The sequence below is a fragment of the Phyllopteryx taeniolatus genome, chromosome 10, assembly GCF_024500385.1.
Source record: "Phyllopteryx taeniolatus isolate TA_2022b chromosome 10, UOR_Ptae_1.2, whole genome shotgun sequence".
Taxonomy (NCBI): Eukaryota; Metazoa; Chordata; class Actinopteri; order Syngnathiformes; family Syngnathidae; genus Phyllopteryx; species Phyllopteryx taeniolatus.
Window position 1 is genome coordinate 13,586,483 of NC_084511.1, and position 17,910 is coordinate 13,604,392.

At 43.0% G+C, this 17,910-nt stretch overlaps 1 protein-coding gene across 8 annotated transcripts in view; it reads right to left on the bottom strand.

Annotated features, from left to right (window-relative positions):
- LOC133484513 (histone-lysine N-methyltransferase, H3 lysine-36 specific-like) overlaps nt 1–17,910 on the bottom strand; it is a 28,940-nt gene that overhangs the window by 7,398 nt on the left and 3,632 nt on the right. For 5 of the 8 annotated variants that reach the window (XM_061787221.1, XM_061787218.1, XM_061787219.1 and 2 more), the window contains 13 exons: nt 16,430–16,447; nt 15,565–15,706; nt 15,304–15,476; nt 9,896–11,600; nt 9,693–9,817; nt 8,580–8,811; nt 8,412–8,509; nt 7,579–7,671; nt 7,310–7,501; nt 7,125–7,217; nt 3,833–3,956; nt 3,535–3,735; nt 1,905–2,084 (listed from right to left, as the gene is read on the bottom strand). In XM_061787221.1, the coding sequence (XP_061643205.1) occupies nt 1,905–2,084; nt 3,535–3,735; nt 3,833–3,956; nt 7,125–7,217; nt 7,310–7,501; nt 7,579–7,671; nt 8,412–8,509; nt 8,580–8,811; nt 9,693–9,817; nt 9,896–11,600; nt 15,304–15,476; nt 15,565–15,706; nt 16,430–16,447 (3,376 nt within the window). The remainder of the gene's footprint in view (nt 1–1,904; nt 2,085–3,534; nt 3,736–3,832; nt 3,957–7,124; nt 7,218–7,309; nt 7,502–7,578; nt 7,672–8,411; nt 8,510–8,579; nt 8,812–9,692; nt 9,818–9,895; nt 11,601–15,303; nt 15,477–15,564; nt 15,707–16,429; nt 16,448–17,910) is intronic. The other 3 variants (XM_061787222.1, XM_061787224.1, XM_061787225.1) reach the window with 3 other exon arrangements.

Here is a 17,910-nt window from a genome sequence, read left to right on the forward strand (position 1 = left end):
AGTTCGTGGCCAGAGGTGAGGGTAGGAACGTAGATGGACCGGTAAATTGAGAGCTTTGCTCCTTCTTCACCACAACCGACCGATACAAAGTCTGCATCACTGCAGACGCTGCACCGATCCGCCTGTCGATCTCCTGTTCCATTCTTCCCTCACTCGTGAACAAGACCCCAAGATAATTTAACTCCTCCACTTGGGGTAGGATCTCGTCTCCCGGCACTCCACCCTTTTTCGACTGGGGACCATGGCCTCAGATTTGGAGGTGCTGATTCTCATCCCAGCCGCTTCACACTCAGCTGCGAACTGCTCCAGTGAGAGTTGGAGATCACGGCCTGATGTAGCCAACAGAACCACATTATCTGCAAAAAGCAGATATGCAATACTGAGGCAATACATATACATAGTATTGCCAAAAATGCCCGATAGGACTCTTCCTACAGCTTGATGGCATCCCTCACCGGTGGTGTCCACCAACGGGTACGGGGGTTGCCGCCACGACAGGCACCGACCACCTTACAGTCGGCCGCCTCACCAATGGAGGCACGGAACATGGTCCACTCGGACTCCATGTCCCCTGCATCCCCCGGAACGTAGGTGAAGTTCTGCCGGAGGTGGGAGTTGAAACTCCTTCTGACAGGGGATTCTGCCAGACGTTCCCAGCAGACCCTTACAATACGTTTGGGTCTGCCAGGTCGGACCGGCATCTTCCCCAACATCAGTTGACAGCTCTGGTCTTCTCTTCACCCGAGTGTCCAAGACATGCGGTCGCAAGTCCGATGACACGACCACAAAGTCGATCATCGAACTGCGGCCTAGGATGTCCTGATGCCAAGTGCACATATGGACACCCTTATGCTTGAACATGGTGTTCGCTATGGAAAATCCGTGATGAGACACAGAAGTCCAATAACAGAACACCACTCGGGTTCTGATTGGGGGGGGGTGTTCCTCCCAATCATGCCCTTTCAGGTCTCACTGTCATTGGCCATGTGAGCACTAAAGTCCCCCAGCAGAACGATGGAGTCCCCAGCGGTAGCACTCTCCAGCAGCACCTCCAAGGACTCCAAAAAGTGTGGGTACACTGAACTGCTGTTTGGTGCATACGCACAAACAACAGTCAGGAGCCGTCCCCCCACCCGAAGGCGGAGGGAGGCTACCCTCTCATCCACCGGGTTGAACCCCAATGTACAGATGCCGAGCCGGGGGGGCAATAAGTATACCCACTTCTGGTCGGTGCCTCTCACCGTGGACAACTCTAGAGTGGAAGAGAGTCCAACCCCTCTCGAGAGGATTGGTACCAGAGCCCAAGCTGTGTGTGGAGGCGAGCTCGACTATATCTGGTCGGAACTTCTCGACATCGCACACCAGCTCAGGCTCCTTCCCTGTCACAGAGGTAACGTTATAAATCCCTAGAGCCAGCTTTTGTACCCGGGGATCGAATCGCCAAGGTCCCTGCCTTTGGCCACCGCCCAGCCCACATTTCACCCAACCCCTATGGTCCCTCCCACAGGTGGTGAGCCCATGAGAAGGGCTCACACATTACTATTTCGGGCTGCGCCCAGCCGGCCCCCATGGGTGCAGGCCCGGCCACCAGGCGCTCGCCTTCGAGCCGCACCTTCAGGCCAGACTCCAGAGGAGGGCCCTGGTGACCCGTGTCCGGGGGAGGGAAAATGAGATCCAATATTTTTCGCAATCCTAAGAGGTCTTTGACTCGTACTTCGTCTGGTCCCTCACCTAGGACCTGTTTGTCATGGGTGACCCTCCTAGGGGCATAAAGCCCCAGACAACTAAGCTCCTAGGATCATTGGGACACACAAATGCATGGTCGTATACCACCGGCAGGGCTGGCCAGTCAGATCCAAGTTAACCCATAAACAATAAAGAGGAGACTTTAAAAAGGGAATTACCTTCAGAGCACACAAAGCACCAGCTAACATTGATGTGTTCATGGTTCTTGAAACCCTTCCGAGGAGTGAAGTGATTTGGACAGAGAAAACCATTGTTGACCAGCACCACGCTGCCAGCTGCCATGCAGTTGTCATTAGCGTGATAAGCCACAGGGCAGCGCACACAGCGAGCCAAACGTCCTGCAGAGTATGAGAACAAAAAGCACTTCATTTATTAATTTGTCTTTTTCAACTGATCAATGTGACCAACAACTTTAACATAACAAGAGTAAAAACATAAAATGCTTTATTAAAAAAAAAAAAAAAACATACAACATATTGGGCTCAACTCTCCACCATGTTTCCATATTTGAGCAAATATCACGTTGTTATGCATGCACAAAACAACTGATGTCAATCCGAAAAGTGATGTCATATTTATGGTTTTAGACATCACTGGCGTCCAGCCGAAACCTCCTATGTCCACACTTGGTAAATTTAATATTTTTTTCCACAAAGCTATACTATTTGTCAGTTCCCACTTGAGTATGGTATTTTTACAAATCATTGACCAATATAGTGTTGAAAATGGCCTCCTCTCTTTGACGATGAAATACAAATGATTTAACAATCATGGCATTTCTTTGGTTTCCTGAAAAGTGATGGTTTGGCAGATGTGAGATTTCTGCCCGATGCCAGCGAATATTATATGGCTTCTCTATACCCCAAACATATAATTTAGTGACAAATGCACCCATTAAACAAAAAACAATTAATACAAAATATTAGCGAGTGAGCTTCAATACTATTGGCAAAATTAGGTAAAGCGATAAGAGCAGCATAACACATTTAGAGATCAGAATAAACACCACCTGTGTTGACTATTTCCTAATGTGCTCTGTCATTAACTGCAGACCAGTCCAGGGTGTACACATTTTGCCCAAAGGCAATTGGCATCAGCTCCAGCAAGTGACAGTCAACAGAATAAGCAATATACAAAATAAATAAATGGCTGGATGGATGAATGGAGTAATGCTCTGGAGCTGTATAATACACTCTTAGTCATATACTAACTGCAATCTGGTTGAGGGATGGGCTTGATTCATCAATTTGTGAATCAGTAAACCATTTAATACAGTTGGCTTGTTTTGGGAATTTATAGGGATGGAAATAGCTTGTGAATTAACAGGAATTTGGGGAACTGAACGGAAATTTACCAGAATAAGGTGGACACTTGCAAAATTATACTATACTTTAACAAGGAATCTTGGTTAAAAATTGAGAAACATCAATGAGGTCTAGTTATGGAGACCTAAAACGGTTGTGCTTTACTTACAGGTAGTTAGGATGGGGATTACACATACATTTTATTTAACTACAAAAAATGTTTTTTAAATCAAGCAAGTCAAATATTAATTCAAAATACTCATTTGCATGGATTTCTGCTTAAACACAAAACATTTTAATTATTATACTTCTACACGATCGTTCCATTTTATTTTTCATACTTTGTAATCCAACTCAATATTTGCAAGGTTCCCCAACAAAACCAACCATGGAAAGTTTTCACCATGTGGTACAGATTGTAGAAATGTCTACAAATACAAATCTCCAAATCAGAAGAGATAATACTGTATGTGAATGTTCTTACCTTTGGAGCTACAGGCATTGAGAGGATTGGCGATGTGACATGACAGACAAATGTGTAAGGGGCAGCGGAAGCTTTTGTTATGTTGCTGCGTGGCTGAGAAGGCCATGATGCAGTCCGTGTGATAGAATTTTTCACATAGTGGGATTATGCATCGCTTCACGCCATTACCAGACTTTTTACACACAAAGCATGTGTGAACACCTGAAAAAGGAGCAGAGGAATTATATGATTTCAGTTGATTTAAGGCAGAAACAGAAACAAGTGGTAGCCATCGTAGAGACACGTCGCCCTCACTTACCAGAAGTACATTGTTGGCAGAGGAATTTTCCCTTGGGTGCCACAGACAAACCAATACATTGTGGGTGAAAGGCTCCATAACAGTGGCCATCACATACCAGAAGGTCTCCTGTCGTCTCACACACCTACACAAATGTATCATAATTCAAGGCCAATCGCCTCCACAGTATCCCCTTTTCCTATCCACATCAGGCATTTGTCAAAGTCAATGTTGAGTACACTTTTTTATTTTTTATAAACACCTTTAAGAATGTTACAAAACTCTTCGCCTGTACAGTTCAAAGGTTTTGTGATTTGCTTTAACACACCCTGTGAAATTTCTATTTCCATTATTGTAGTTTCCATGTCCATACAGTATGTGTGCTTGTGGGTGTATCTACACTGCGTTCCAAATTATTATGTAAATTATATTTTTCACAGATTTTCCTAAATAGTTGATATAAATGACAGTCGACATAATATTGAAGTCATCAACAGTCAGAATATAATTCAAAAATGTTTGAAGAAACCTACCAATGATAATACTTTTACTGAAATGATAAATGCACTGTTCCAAATTATTATGCACAACAGAGTGCTTGGATGGCAGCATATGTTTCTCCAAAACCTGTATGTACCTTTCAGCATTAATGGTGCCTTCACAGATGTGTAAGTTACCCATGGCATTGCGACTAACACAGCCCCATGCCATCACAGATGCCGGCTTTTGAACTTTGCCTCCATAACAGTCCGGATGGTTCATTTCCTATTTGACCCGGAGGACACGATGTCCACACAATTTCCAAAAACAATTTGAAATGTGGACTCGTCGGACCACAGAACACTTTTCCACTTTGCATCAGTCCATCTTAGATGAGCTCGGGCCCAGAGAAGCCGGCGGCGTTTCTGGGTGTTGTTGATAAATGGCTTTTGCTTTGCATAGTAGAGTTCCAAGTTGCACTTACGGATGTAGCGCCGAACTGTATTTACTGACATTGGTTTTCTGCAGTGTTCCTGAGCCCATGTGGTGATATCCTTTACACATTGATGTCGGTTTTTGATGTAGTGCCGCCTGAGGGATCGAAGGTCACGGGCATTCAATGTTGGTTTTCGGCCTTGCGAGCAGGCGTTACAGATTGATACTACTATACTCTGATTTGTGACAATGTCAGCGTCAGAATCTAGTGTGATGGATAACATTTTTGCAGGACAGCAGCTTCATATTCAGCGGCTGGAGAAATGAGTGTCATGTATGAAGCATTACAACGCTGATTGACACACACCGCCTCTCTTGGATAGGCTCCAGCGACCCTAGTGAGGATAACCGGTGTGGAAAATGGATGGATGCCAGAGAGTATTGTTATAGTGCCTGTCTGCATGTGGTTATACAGCTTTTATGTACCAATATTCATTATTTTGAGACATAAGTTCCACGAGTTTGATGCAAATTTTCATTAGCTCGTCATTGATGTTTTCATTCATTGTGTGTTAGCTTTGAGCTAGCAATTTTTGTGAACAAAACCGAAGAAAGAAACTAAGTCTGTGATCTATTTGAACATTCAATAGGTGTAATTCTTTTGTTATGTCTGTTTAGTTTTATAGTGAACTTCAACTGGAGTGTCAATAAATGACTTTAAGCAAACAACATTCACTCTTCCTCCTTGCTACTATATTAACACCTTAGCAACATGTTGTTGTAATCACGTGGGCTCTGCATGCCGTCCGGGCACTGCTGGATAGAAGTGCTGGAGCGGAGCATAGAATGGACTGTTTGTATAAGAGTGGTAAAATCGGAAAACACTTGATCAAGTGATCGTGCTCAAATCTAGTCCGATCCGATCCTTTTTTTTTTTTTTTTTTTTGCTGACATCGGACCGATTTCCAATCTCAAAGATCAATTGCTCTAATCTGGAGTCGTGTCTTGCTGAGATAAAACAGTGGATATCCTGTAAACCTTTGCTCCTTAAACAGCTGTTGATTATTGGCCCTGCGAGAAATAGCCACTTGTTTAAGGACAGCACTTTGAGTTTTGACAAAAGCACCATTCATTACCCAAAAAGAGTCAGCAAAAAAACTTGGTGTTATATTTAACTCAACGCTCTCCTTTCAAAAGCACATTAAGAAAATTACCAAAACTGTGATTTTTCATCTTCGCAATATCGATAAGATACGGCCCATCCTATCTCCTAGTGATCCACCCATTTGTTATGTCTTGCCGCGACCATTGTAACGAGCTGCTTTCTGGTCTTCTCGTGTCTCATATTAAAAGCCTGCAGTACAATATTTTGCAGCAAGACTTTTGACGAGGACGAGAAAGTTCGATTGTATACACCCAACTTGCATTGGGTCCCGGTCTTCTTGAGATGCGAGTTTAAGGTCCTGTTATTTACTCATAAAATATTACAAAGGTTAGCAGCCTCTTACCTTGCTGACTTAGTTGTACCCTATGTTCCGTCGCGACACCTACCCTCACAAAACGCTGGTCTTTTGGTGACTCCGAGAGCCAGAAAGAAGTCTGCAGGCTCCCAAGCATTTTCTATTCCCGCTCCAGTACTCTGGATTGCCCTATCCACAGATATTAGAGCTGCTACCTGAGTAGAAATGTTTAAATCCCGACTTAAGACTTATTTCTATTCTTTGGCATTTAGTTAAAGAACAAGTAGGCCTGTTTTACTGCCGCTTGTCCTATCTCCTCTCCCCTCGTCTCCTGCTCGGAGAGAGAGCTAGGTGACGTTGACCGAATCTAAGGCTGTTGCTGTTTAGATTCTGCACCGACAAACTGGGACAAGATCTGAGGTGGACAAATTCCCCTGGAGTCGCTGCCATGGTGGATTCTGTTCTGACCAACTGCGCCAGGTCCTGAGGGAGAACCACCGAAAGCGTCTACCCTGCGGGGCCTTTTCTCTCAGAAATGGATTCTTATGCCATATTAATAAACATCTTGCCATTGTAATGAACATTGTACAGCACCAGACTATGTGATAAATGTTGCCCATTCAACATCCATTGCAGCCTGGTCATCTTGGAAGGGGGATCCCCCCCCCCCCATCTGCAGTCCCTTCTCAAGGTTTCTTTTTTTCCCAAATGGGGTTATGAGTTTGGCGGTTTAGATTAGGAGATGTCGTCAATCATTGCCAACTGTGGGCCTGTGAAGCCCTTTGAGACTCTTTTGTGATTAAGGGCTATACAAATAAACCTGACTTGACTTCTACACTGTAACAAATTAAAAGGTGGACCTGGGTTCTAGAACGGATTGTGCTTTATTTTAGCAGTTCCTCTCTACAGTTAATACAATTTTAGGAGCACCATCTCACCTGGCAGATATTCTCCTTAAAAGAAGTAGCACCCATTTTTCCTTGAACATCCATTTGGGAAGATGGGCTGTCCATCAAACTGGCATCAAGCACCTACGAAGATCAAGACAAAACTTTGATCTATGCAAAATAACAGATAAGATACATTCTATTTTGAACAAGAGTAAATGATATTACATGATCACCTCAGCTTTGGAGGTTTCAGTTTCTGTGTTGTGTTTCTCTTCAGTACTGCAAGGGTTCAACTTGGCTTTCTCCTCAGGGGAATTGGTTTGAGTGACAACCCTGACATCATCTTCAGCCTCGGATTGTGGAGGGCCAGTAACAGGGGCAGAAGATGCACTGGGAAAATGTTTCTCTTTCTTTACAGGTGCACACTGTTCAGAACAAAGGTATTTTGTTAAAGACTATTTAAACATCAATGAATTTGGTAGCTGTTGAGACAAATACTGACCATATTTTCTTCAAGTTTGAGCTTCGGAGGTAACACAGTTTTCATGACCAACACTTTCACTTCAGAAAAAACTTTAGGGGGGTACTTTTTCTCCTGTGTGAAAATACAGTAACATTTAAAAAAAATTTTAATCATCATCATCAAAAATGGTACAGTTCCATCATCCACTGTGTACTACATGACTTATTGGTATTGTTCAAGAATTGGTTTGTTGACTTCTGTTGTTTTAATTACAAGATTTTATTCTGCACCAGAATTTATTGGCCTTTACATGACAGAGCTTTGTCATTTGTGGCTTCAAAATACAGTGAATCCCCATTTATATGGTAACTAGAGCGCAGTTGTATAGCACTTTATCTACGCCATCCGGTGCCCAAAGCGCTGTAGAAAGCCTCATATTCACCCATTAACACACACATTCATCCACCAATGGGTGCAAGACACTGCCAAGCCTACTGGGAGCAAATTAGGGTACAGTGTGTTGCTCAAGGACACTTTGACAGCGGACAGTCAGAGGCAGTATTCGAACAAGCAATCCTTTAAAAAAAATTTAAAAAAATCGCTCTCCCTCAGATTTTCGTGATACAGCAAGGTAGACAATTATATGTGCTCCACAAAAAATAAAAATATCTGCAATGGCCGTGTTAGGTCAATCATGCTGTAGCGGGGAATCAGGCTATTTATTCATTGCCATCTACTATCATCATAATGTGGTTGCACAACCAAATTCAAAAACACAGCCTAAATTTTTTTGTGAAGCGAGACCAGCAGCGGCCTTGATAAGAGTTGTGCCTTGTGAGTCTATGAATGCACAAAGATAAGCCACTTATTACCTCCTTCTTTGGGGGGTCCAACACTTCTTCGATAATACATTCCAAAATCTTATGGGACAGCTTCCGAGGCCTTTTTCTTTCTGCTTTTAAGTCCGTAACTGGGAGCAAAATGATATCATCATGTAATATTCAGGAATAACACATGGGATTGTTTAAACACTACAGTACCAGAATTTAGAGGTAGATCAGGTTCTTCGGCTTTGACCATGTCAAGAGGGGTTTGAGTTGAGGCTGAGGAAATGGGGGAACCTTCAGGGGGACGTTGATCCTGAGATTGACCATGTGCCTCTGGAGATGGAGATGTAGGGGGGGCTATGGAGAATGACGCTGAGGCAAGTGTCTCCGATGTGATGCTGCAATCCAGGACTGGTGACAGAATTTCACCGGTATCACAAAGAACCTGACAGAACACACACAGAATATCAATAACTCCTTCAAGCACCACAGATAAACGATTCAAAATCTGTGTTTCACACTGCAAGTTTGAAGCCTGGTTTAAAATTTTGTGTCAAAAAGATCAAACTGACATTTGTCCTCAGCTACCTCTGTAATGCGATGGTTTGACTTAAAACAAACCATGACAGTTTTAAGCATGGACATTTCTTGGCCATTTTTTATGGTGCTCAAGCACCCATAAATTTAAATGTCTCAACATTATTATTTATTACATATGACCATTTTAAATTTGAATACAGATTTTAGAAAACAACTCATGGAAGGTGACAAACTGATTTGCTTTCATGGGCCACATAAAATGATGTGGCAGGCTGGGCCTTGAGTTTAACACCTATGAACTAATTAATTGATTAGGATATCAAGTAAGGGGTGTGTTCCAAGACATTTCTACCCCTTACCCCTTTATCGCTTTCCCCTTTACAGGTGACAGCATTAAAAGCACTGTGGCATTACAGCTTACATATGTACAAATTACTCAGTGACTTTAACACCAACATGACACTGAAGTCACTTTTACACCATTCATGCTGAACAGGAAAATCTCTATGGACCACGTTTTTCTCTTTTGTTTTAAACTGCACGTTTATACTATTCGCTGTGTTATTTCTCTGCACTTTTACTGAAAACAGAATGACCATAGAGATAATTTATGTAATTTTTGACAGTATATTATTAATTTGTCTTTTTGACAGATTAACAAATCAATACAATGACGGTGATAGAGACTGTTTTGAGATTAACAGTGCCTGCCTCGAGGGAAGAAGAGTAACTTGCTCTGTGGTTATGATTGTGGTGAACTGTATGGGAGTGCAATGACCATGTTACCATATCAGATGAGTCTAAGGTGTGTTTCTTGGATTTCTTTTTGGGGGCAAATATTTGTTCATATTCCTCTGTGGACTCCAGGAGTCTTTTTGTTGGTTTCCGGAGGCGTTTGTTCTCAGAATGACCTGTGTGAAAACAAAAACACTTTTGGATTCATTTTTAACCAACCGTGTGGCCAAACCGAGCAGTGGATTGCGTCTTACCACCTCCATAGCTTTCCTCAGAGAACGAGTTATTGGATGGCAGCCTCTCAGCTTCCATATGAACATCTGAAGATGCTTGCATTGTGTACGATTTGTTCGTCTCGTTTTCCTCAACCATCTGCCAGCGCTTCTTTGGGGCAATAGGGGATTCAGAGCTCTTGTCGAGGTAGATGGCAGCAGGATCACAGGGTATGCCATGCTCATTTTCAGCTAAATCAGCATGGCCACTGACAAATTCCCTGCCAAAAGCCAAGTCCTCCAAATTGGAGGAAAGTTTTAGTTTGGCAGGAAGTCTCTGTTTTCGCCGCTGTCTGTCAGAGTTATCAATCTGTAATGGAAACCCTTTACAGTGGTAATTTTCTGCTGACATGAAAGCTTTAGTCCTCCACTTAGTTTTCACTGTTGAGCATTTTCCTAATTGCACAAACTCTGTTTTGATTTCTTGGCTCAAAGTGCCAGAAGACCCCTTCAGTGGATCACCACATGAAGAAGGCATGACTAAGGGTTCCTCCTTGATAAGCAGTGGTGATGGTGGGACAACCAGGGCCCTACCCTCTTTTGCTCTCGTGTCATGAATGTCTTTGAGGAACATGAGGAAGGTACTGAATTTATAATTAGAATCAGGATGGAATGTGGCCCCCTGCGTGTCACTGTTCTCGTCGACAAGAGACTTAAACGTGACTTCCTTCACATCCAGGAAAGCATCCATAGTACACAGTGATGAGGGGGAGCGAGAAGATGACAGGTCTGGGGTAACATTCTCCAGCTTGATTTGAACAGGCTGAGTAAATGAATTACAATGGTCCACACTACGAGACTTTTTTATTGTGCCTACACAATTTTTTTCCTTGTCAGGCTTCCTTGTATCCCTCTTTGGAGTGCTGTGATTTACACAGGATGATGCATCAGAGAATAATTCCCAATAGGTAGATGATTGGGTTTTTAACAGGTCTGTATCATTGGGTTCATTTGGACAACAATCATCAGAGTGGTTTGAGATTTCGCTTGCGGCATCCCGGAGCTCAACCTCTTCATCTGCTTCCATGACTGTTGTCTTGGGACAACTATTGGCAAGCCGCTTGTTAGGCAGCTTTTTGCCTGGACGATGCGCAGTTTCTTCATTGTTCCTTAATATCTGATTTTTACAGTCCAAAATGTCCATAAAATCGCTACCAGAATTATGTGAATCTGTAGAATGCTGCACTGTTTCTCTGAACATTGTTTTTATTTGTGTGAAAGGCCTGTCTAGTTCCCAGCTTGGGGAGATTGTTGGGCGCTTTGGACAATGTAACACAGGAACAGCTTCCAGATCTGCATAAGGTGAGTCTTCAGGTTCTTTTTTCAGTGCACGGCTTGTTGTACAAGGGTCTGTGATGACCGATGACTCAGTTGAACTACTGATAATATGCCCAAATATGTCCGACAGACATTTCTTTTTCTTTTTGCAAGTTTTGCTCTGATTGGACAGTGTTCCTGCTGAGTTGTTGATAACGTGTTGCTCATTTCTACTGGGAACAATATTAGAGGACAGGAGCTGACCAGCATTCATAGTGAAAGAGGGAGGCTCCAGGGGTGGGCCGAGTACAGACTCCTGTCCATTGAGAGATGCTGCAGGCAAACTCTTGGCATTCCGTTGTTGCAGAAAGAGCATATGCTCAGCTTCCGTCACACTGACTTTCCATGCAGACTCCAAACTTTTGGGTATCTGTAAAAAGTAGAAACAACATTTGATGTGGCTTTATACGACTGCAATTCCTTTATAAAAAAGCAGCACACAGCAGGAACGAGCTGGATACAGACATAACACCCAATCCTTTGAAAGTTGTTTTTGTGTTACTAAAAATTAAAATGGGGAAAAAATGTACACTTTTCCTGCACGTGGCAGCAATGATCGGTTTAAATTTATTGACAACTGAAGGAGGCATGTCTAATCAGTGTTTTTTTTCTTCCCTTCTTTCTTTAAAAAAAAAAAATCCAGATCTTTCATATTTCAATTTTAGGCTCAGATCAAAAATCCAAAATGGTGACGAGGCAACAAATTGTCGGGTTTAAGTCACTCAGAACTTAGTAAAGATAAGTTAGCTTGTTAGCCGCCACAATCTGTCCGGACCATGACCATGAGTCATCAAATGATCCATCAGCCATATTATACCTAGGACAAACGTGTTTGAAGCGTTATTGTACAGTAATCAGCTTCATGCATTAAATCTAACAAGGAAAATATGCTTTCACTGCTGTTTTTCTGACCGATCGCATTGTTTTCAACTTATTCATGTTCAAAAGGAACGCCACGCGATGTGGACTAGTAGACTTGAGGCAAATCACTTCAACAACAGCATAATTTTCATTCATTTTCAACAATTGTGCAATGGGTGTAATAGCCCCAGAAAGTCAGTGCAATATGGGACAATGGATTGAACAAAAAAATAAAAAATGAAAACAAAATTAAAAAAACTGGCTCTGCCTGCAGCAAAAGCATGTCTTCCTTGTCAGACATAATCTATGAAGCTGATTATAACAATGCTTTGAAGGTCCCCCAAGTTTGACATCTCTGGAGTTTATGGATTGAATGCAAAAGGCAATAAACGGCATAAGGCTTGCAAACGGGTGGATTTGAAATCAACAACAGTGTGAGGTAGTTTTGTCAACTAATATTCAAGTACCTGCCCACTTCATGGTTGGTATCCACCCACTCAACTAAATTGAATGGCAACATGGCATTTCTGGGTTTTATAGAGAGAGAGAGTCTCAACCACCACCAAGCCATAGAAATAGTCTATAAAGTATACATACAGGTATGTTGTGTTTCACAGCAATACTTAACTATAGTCACAAGTTATTTTGTAACAGTGGATGAACTAGCGGAGCTTGCATTCAATGTCGCCAGCGATGATCATAGCGGCAGGTTCAATTCAAATGAATGGAAGTGGATGTCGAGCATAAACTCAACATATCCCCCTCTCTTAATTTTCACCCACGTCCCCTTTCAGATCACGTTCTTTATTAGTGGGCCAACAATCCAACATTTGGTGATGATAGTAATGGGGGACGGGCATCCCGCTGGCCGCCGTGGCCGTTCACAGGGTACCGCCGCCATTTGCAGGCCGGAGGGACTGGAATGGTGAGTAGAACTCGGAAGGGAAAGAAAAAACAAAACAAAACAAACAACACATCAAAGGAACCAGTTGGAGGTACTTGTCACGCTGGCTGCGGCCACTCACAGCACACCGTCGCCAGACGCGAGCACGACAACGAACCGCTGAAGAGGACCGAGGTAGGAGGAGCATACTGGCAGCTCACATATTTACTAATGCTCATTGCCAAATTTATGGTAGCACAACCAATTAAAGATTAAAATCTAACTCAGTCCTGTGGTCCGTTTTTCAATTTGTTTAATCAGAGCGCAACATTGAATTAATTATTATTTTTTTGTGTGTGTTTGATTAAAAACAAAAAATGTTTGAAATGAAAAAAATCTGGGCGGCACAGTGAGCGACTGGGTAGCACATCTTCCTCGCAGTTCTGAGGACCCGGGTTCAAATCCGGCCTCCCCTGTGTGGAGTTTGCATGTTCTCTCTGTGCCTGCTTGGGGTTTTTCCGGGTACTCCGGTTTCATCCCACATCCCAAAAACATGCATGGTAAATTGCCCGTAGGTGTGAATGTGAGTCCGAATGGTTGTCAGTGTCTATGTACACTGCGATTGGCTGGCAAGCAGTTCAGGGTGTATCCCACCTCTCGCCCAAAGACAGCTGGGATAGGCTCCAGCACGCCCGCAACCCTAGTGAGGATAAGCGGTACAGAAAATGGATGAATGGAAAAAAATCTGTGACTTTTTCATTTGTTTTAATTGAAATTGGAAAGACTGAAACAAATGATACATAGATTAAGTCTACTCTGTTCCTTCAGTCACGGTGGGCGACTGGTTAGAGTGTCAGCCTCACAGTTCTGAGGACCGGAGTTCAAAACCTGGCCCCGCCTGTGTGGAGTTTGCATGTTCTCCCCGTGCCTGCGTGGGTTTTCTCCGGGCACTCCGGTTTCCTCCCACATCCCAAAAACATGCATTAATTGGAGGCTCTAAATTGCCCGTAGGTGTGAATGTGAGTGCGAATGGTTGTTTGTTTGTATGTGCCGTGCGATTGGCTGGCAACCAGTTCAGGGTGTACCCCGCCTCCTGCCGATAGCTGGATAGCTCCAGCCGCCGCGACCCTAGTGAGGAGAAGCGGCTCAGAAAATGGATGGATGGATGTTCCTTCAGTCCATGCCATTCCCCTCGGCGAAAATGTTGTGGAAATCAGTTTAGTGATTTTTTTTTTCCCTGTTTGAATTATGCTTCCACCAAGTGCAAAAGTTCAGTTTGAGTCTTTGCATGAGTTTCCTCTATTCGATGTCTAGGCGAGAATACAATAGCTGTGTCAGCTACACAAATAGGTTGACATCAACAAAGATAAATGTAAAAGAGCAGTGATTGATGTGTACTGACTAGGGATAGATGTGTAGTGACCAGGGATAGTACAATAGTAGTATAAGTATAAGATAGTATAATAGTATTCTATTATTGTGAGGCCGACGAGTCGCTAACCATGTGTTTTTGGCTTGAAGAAGAGGCAGAGCTACTTGCAGCAACAAAGTGCAAAGTCCGCTGAATTAAATTGGACACTGAGCATCCATCCATTTTCTGAGCCGCTTCTCCTCACTAGGGTCGCGGGCGTGCTGGAGCCTATCCCAGCTGTCATCGGGCAGGAGGCGGGGTACACCCTGAACTGGTTGCCAGCCAATCGCACATACAAAAAACAAACAACCATTTGCACTCACAGTCACACCTACGGGCAATTTTAGAGTCTCCAATTAATGCATGTTTTTTGGGATGTGGGAGGAAATCGGAGTGCCCGGAGAAAGCCCACGCAGGTATGGGGGGAACATGCAAACTCCACACAGGCGGGGCCGGGGATTGAACCCAGGTCCTCAGAACTGTGAGGCTGATGCTCTAACCAGTCGACCACCGTGACGCTGTCATTGAGCATTATTATTTTTTTTCTAGTCAAATGTAGTTAAATGCCCACACTAAGGTAACTGGCCTAGAGGACTAAGTTAAAGCTTTAATTGTTTTCTTGAACTCCATTTCGTTGAATACTGAGCAAAGTATTTAACTCATTCACTGCCAGTTAACATGGATATTTGACTTCTAAAGCCGCCAACGGCAGTGAATGTGTTAAGGTTGAAACAAATATATTAGATTTTTTTCTACGTATTTTAAAGTTTGAAGCTTGGTGTAGAAGTGTGTTCAATTAATAAGTTTACCAGGATTCTTGGTTATATTTTCTACACTGGTAACCTTTGATGGAATCAGGGGGCAAATCTGTTGTTACTGTATATATTCATCTAACTACAATATAATGTGCACATTTACCGTGTATTTGTAGTCTTTCTCCTTTTGTTTCCCTCTCCGTCTAAGCAAGGGAAGGTCATCAAATTGATAGCCCCCTTTGAAAGGAAAAACAGCGTTCCCAGGCACCCAGGCGCACTCAACCATCTCGCCAACTGTCTCCAGAAAGTACATGCGGCAGGGGCGGGGACTGGGCACTGGAGCAAAACAAATAAGAGTTGGGATGATAAAATTAACTATTACCATCATGTCATCTGTGGTTTTCTACTCTAAAGGAACGCTCACATTTCAGCTTGGTGTGGAGGCCCAACTGAGGGTCACAGAGAACTCGGCAGGGCCACCAGGGCCGTCTGTTGAACTTTGCCCACACCAACTCGCCTTCCACATATTGCACTGATAGAGGACGCCTTCTTTTTGGACTGCTGGACTAAGTGGGAGAATTATCCTTTAATTTAAAATGTATAAAAAAGGTGAAAGATCACATCTGACAAACACGAAAACATTTACAGTACAATGAATAAGTACTACAAGGAATGTCAAAAAAGGTCAAGGACTGGTGTCACAAAAGATATTCTGCATTTAAAATCCAAATTACAAATTTTCCCCTTCAAAGTAATGCACTTTCCCAGCCTTCTCTGTCACGTCTTCATGCACTCCTCGAAGTATTCTTCGGAATCCTCCGCAGCTCCATCGTCACCGCCACTTGATGTCGTCTATATCTTCAAAACGGGTCCCCTTGAAGACCCCGTTGATCTTGGCAAAAAAAGGGGTGGGGGTGGGGCAGGGGGTAATCCCACGTAGCCAGGCTGCTCCAGCACGGCTATGTTCTTCTTGGCCAGGATTGTGAGGCATTGTGAGTAGGCATGGTGTGATAGTGAAGCAGCCATGAGTAGTGCTGCTACAACTCTCACCTCTACTCGTGCACTCAACGAAGTTAACGCCGCAAGATGTCTTTGTAGACGTACAAGTTGATCATGTGACCCACACTGAAGGGAAAAACCCATAGTTTGGGTTTGAAATGTGTCTTTGTGACACCACCTGGAACTTTTCTGATACACCTCATACGTATGGCTAGGAGCACGTATTTGTACTTTTTGCGTTTACCCTTGCATTTTATCTTCCATATAGTTACGGCCAAAAATATTCCTACCCTGAACATTGGACCTGCCTGGATTGAGAAAACAGACAGACACAGAGGATTAAATTATTTTGGTCTTAAACGTAAACACACTCATGTCATTTCTTTAGGCTCAAACTAACAAGATCCAATTCAAAACGCACAACAATATTTTGCCTATTTCAGTCATGTGGTAACCAAAATATATGAAACGATATGATACAATATGTAATATCCATCCATTTTCTGAGCCGCTTCTCCTCACTAGGGTCGCGAGCGTGCTGGAGCCAATTCCAGCTATCATCGGGCAGGAGGTGGGGTACACCCTGAACTGGTTGCCAGCCAATTGCAGGGCACATACAAACAAACAACCATTCGCACTCACATGCACACCTACGGGCAATTTAGAGTCTCCAATTCATGCATGTTTTTGGGATGTGGGAGGAAACCGGAGTGCCCGGAGAAAACCCACGCAGGCACGGGGAGAACATGCAAACTCCACACAGGCGGGGCCGGGGATTGAATCCCGCTCCTCAGAACTGTGAGGCTGACGCTCTAACCAGTCGGCCACCGTGACTGAAGGAACAGAGTAGACTTAAACTATGTATCATTTGTTTCAATCTTTCCAATTTCAAAAAAAAAATGAAAAAGTCACAGATTTTTTTCCATCCATCCACAATATGTAAACTAAAACTGCAATATTACCTCTGTCTGAAAATTAAACACCATTGGTTGCGAGGCGTTGTATATACTTAAACTGGAAGTAACGGATGGGGTACGGAATGAAGTTTAAACTTTTTCCATCCACATTATTTCCTGCTCTTGGTCACATACTGTAGAAGACTGAGCCCATTATAGATGACTGGGCAAATTACCTGCCAATCACAGAGCTCACAAATACAAAGGCAGACAGCCACAGACAAGAGTCTTCGATGGATTCACAATTATATTTTTCGACTTTGGGACCCACAGTGCTACCAATAAACGTTTTAAATTGACAAAAATTGGAATTTGTATAGCCTGTTAACAAAACAACAAATCTAATGTGTTATGAACTGGGTTTACATCAGCTACAAGTCTAAGTGCCCAGTTTCAATTTAAAACATGCTCTTTTTTGACAGTATATTTCCGTGTATGTTTTAAGTAACACAGACCTGATCTGGCTGTGCTTACACTGATGGAAGGCATGAAATGATCCATATGCATAGATGCCCAAATTGCACATAACTCCTCATGCGTCAACAGCAGGCAGTGACAATAGGTCATTATTTAAACAATAGTTAATGAACGATACAAAATATAAGGATTACAAAGTTTGGTTGGCCGAGGCTTACTGTTCACCCCAATTGTTTAAAATGAGGGTAACGTCCACATTACTCCACTGGATGGATCATCAATTATTTATTATTTTAATAATTAACACACCTCTATGGTAGCATTATTATTATAATTTTTGTTGTTATTATTTTGTAATTGTCATTGTCTATGTCTTAGCTGTAGTTTAGCTATACAAT